Source organism: Zingiber officinale, unplaced genomic scaffold (genome assembly GCF_018446385.1).
Source record: "Zingiber officinale cultivar Zhangliang unplaced genomic scaffold, Zo_v1.1 ctg91, whole genome shotgun sequence".
Lineage (NCBI taxonomy): Eukaryota > Viridiplantae > Streptophyta > Magnoliopsida > Zingiberales > Zingiberaceae > Zingiber > Zingiber officinale.
The window spans coordinates 34,764-37,736 of NW_024589984.1; the positions used below are offsets into that span (position 1 = coordinate 34,764).

The following is a 2,973-nucleotide window of genomic DNA, read 5'->3' on the forward strand; positions in this document are numbered from 1 at the left end:
AGGTTGACGGCGTCAAATCTCAAATTTAAAGTGAAAAATAAATGAAAAACACAAGAAACAAATGAATTAACCCCGGCATGGCAACGACGTCTGAGTCAGCGGCCATCGCCCACAATCTGGAATCAGCCCGGGTAGATTACTCAAGCTGAATCCACCATTGGTTATAACACTTGAAGAATAAAATTTAGTAAAGTAGAAAGTTAACCAAATGATGAATCAGATAATGTTGAACTTGGCAATCGGTCTAGTCCCACCGAAATTTCATATATTATGATGAGGGGATGAAATAATGCAACACATTATTGTGACAAAACATTAACCCTTGGAATGGCATCAAGGCTGCTACTCTAGGTGAGAGCTCAAACGGTAACAGGAGTACTCAAATCAGACGAGGGCTGCAAATTGGCGGCGTACTCTCGAGCCCACAGATCATAGTGCACGATCTCCTCCAAGGAAGGCTTCACAACAAGCTCCTTCCGGTGCGCGTCGCAAGTGAGCTCCACCACCTTGAAGATGTCCAAATAGTTGATCCTGCAAATGCAAAGCACCAAGAAAACTTTAGAAATGGCTTCTTCCAATGTTGTCTTCGGAAGGTACGTAGTTAAGGAAAGAAGAAGTACTTCTCGTCGATGAACATCTCCACGGCCTTCTCATTGGCAGCGCTGAGGACTCCGGTCATGGTGCCACCGGCGCGGCCTGCTGCATAAGCAAGATCCATGGAAGGGTACTTGACGTGGTCAGGTGCCTTAAAGGTCAGCGATTCTTGCCTGCAAGTCATGTTCAGATAAATGAATCAAATGTTCATAAAAAAAAAAACAAACTAAACTCGAATAATTATTTGATCAGCTTAGTTCATTTTAAGCTCAATTCGATTTGATTAGTTTATTAAACGAGTTTGAAGAATCGAAGATTTTAAAAGAGAACAAGTTGAGTCACGTACTTGCAGAGATCAAGCCGGGGCCATGTGATCTCCGAGCAGTGGATTCTTTCCGGCCACGACAGAGTGTAGAGGATCGGCAAGCGCATGTCAGGCCACCCCAGCTGAGCCAGCACAGATGAATCCTGCAGCACAAACAGAAAGCTCAGTTCAAATGTGTCGATCGAGAAGAACATTTTTCATTTTTCAAATGGCGGCAGATCTCTTTACCTGTGTCTCAACCATGGAGTGGATTATGGACTGTGGATGAATTACGATCTCTATGTCGTCGTAGTCTGCTCCAAACAAGTAATGTGCTTCTATAACTTCCAGTCCCTGCTCATGCAATGGAGGATTAGAGAGATGGATCGAAGAAGCTAAGTAGTAGTGTTGCGAGCAAACTAGTGCAGATGGAAACCTTGTTGAAGAGGGTAGCAGAGTCCACAGTGATCTTTTTGCCCATGTTCCAGTTGGGGTGCTTCAGAGCATCAGCAACCTTCACATCTTTTAGCTTCTCCACAGGCAAATCCCTGTGCCAATGGCCAATGCAAATAGATATTCAGTTAGAGTTTTAGATACTAATGTCCTTTTTTCTTAGCAATCTAGATGTTTAAATTTTAGTCAATCTCTAAAATATTCATCCCTACTCTTAATTTGAGTGTTGGAATAAAGAGGGCATAAATGGGAGGGGAAAGGCACCTGAAGGCTCCTCCGGATGCAGTCAGAATTATGCGGCGGAGCGAGCCCTCCGGCAGGCCTTGAATGCACTGGAAACAGAAGCAATCGGTGAGAAAAAGATCGTCATCAAGCGACGCAAAAGGATGATTGGTAAGTACTAAGCACCTGGAATATTGCAGAGTGTTCAGAATCAGCAGGAAGAATTTTGACATTGTGTTTGTGCGCGAGAGGTAGCACGAAAGGGCCTCCGGCGATGAGGGTCTCTTTGTTCGCCAAGGCGATGTCTTTCCCGGCTTCAATGGCGGCGACGGTTGGCTGGTCAAACGAAGGTGGAATTTGTTGAGAACAGAGGAATTTGTTGCATAATTTATGATGTTTCATTCCTTACCTTCAGGCCTGCGCATCCTACGATTCCGGTGACCACCGCGGCGGCGTCGGGATGGCGAGCCACCTCCACCATGCCTTGCTCGCCGGGAATGATTTCCGGTTTGTGTTCGGCGCCGGCGAGGGCTTCTTTGAGCTCGGCGACCAGTGACTCGTCCCTCACGGAAACTAACAGAGGCTTGAACGTCTTGATCTGATCGGCGAGCAGCGCGACGTTGGAGCCGGCGGCGAGAGCCACCACCTTGAACTTGTCTGGGTTTTCGGCGACGATATCCAGCGTCTGAGTTCCGATTGAGCCAGTGGATCCGACGACGGAGATGGGCTTGGGGCCATCCCAAGACTTGCGTGCCGGGTCGACTACAGCCCGGCCGGCCCACGCCGGAGGCGGCCCCTGCTGCAGCGAGCAGCTCGCTGCCTTGAAGCGAGCTGCTCCCGATCGTCGAGAAGGAAGATTAAAGGCGGCGAGTTTGCGACCGCTGGAGGTGCCTCTGGCGGAGTCCAAGAAGGAGACGCCGGAAATCTCGCCGGAAAGAGGAACCCTGAGTGCCATCTCTCTAACTCACACCGCCCACTGATCTGCCAAGCTGAGCCGAAGAGGAGAGCTTGAAATACTCCGCGACGGCGAGAAGAAGAACACGATCCATGAACTGGTCAACGATTTAGTTTGCCCGGCATTGACTGCGCCCAGTGGCAGGAATTCGACGTCGTTGGCGATGTTTGACCCAGCAACCAAGAGAAAACGATTAAGGTCAACGCCCTCGTTGAAACGATATTCTTCAACTACAAAAAAAATAAAAATAAAGTAAAATTTTTTATCAGTTCCAGCAAACCGATTAACACCAATACAGTCTTATAAATTGTTTTTATTAGCCACCAGATCACTTAGTGCATGAATATACTTCTCTATTGTCACAATGAATATACTTCTCTATATCCTCTCGAATGAGTCTAATGGTTAACACATGAGATGTTATTATCATAAGATCTGGAGTTCG

The 2,973-nt window shown here is 47.3% G+C and overlaps 1 protein-coding gene across 1 annotated transcript; it reads right to left on the reverse strand.

Moving 5' to 3' along the window:
• Nucleotides 1-226: 226 nt before the first annotated feature.
• Nucleotides 227-2,585, reverse strand: LOC122037826 (1-deoxy-D-xylulose 5-phosphate reductoisomerase, chloroplastic-like). Its single transcript, XM_042597276.1, has 8 exons — nucleotides 1,983-2,585; nucleotides 1,760-1,909; nucleotides 1,616-1,683; nucleotides 1,335-1,446; nucleotides 1,148-1,252; nucleotides 941-1,062; nucleotides 621-767; nucleotides 227-531 (listed from the first exon to the last, which is right to left on the reverse strand). Exons 1-8 carry the CDS (start codon nucleotides 2,526-2,528, stop codon nucleotides 360-362), a joined length of 1,422 nt encoding a protein of 473 aa, XP_042453210.1. The 5' UTR covers nucleotides 2,529-2,585; the 3' UTR covers nucleotides 227-359.
• Between the last annotated feature and the right edge of the window lie 388 nt (nucleotides 2,586-2,973).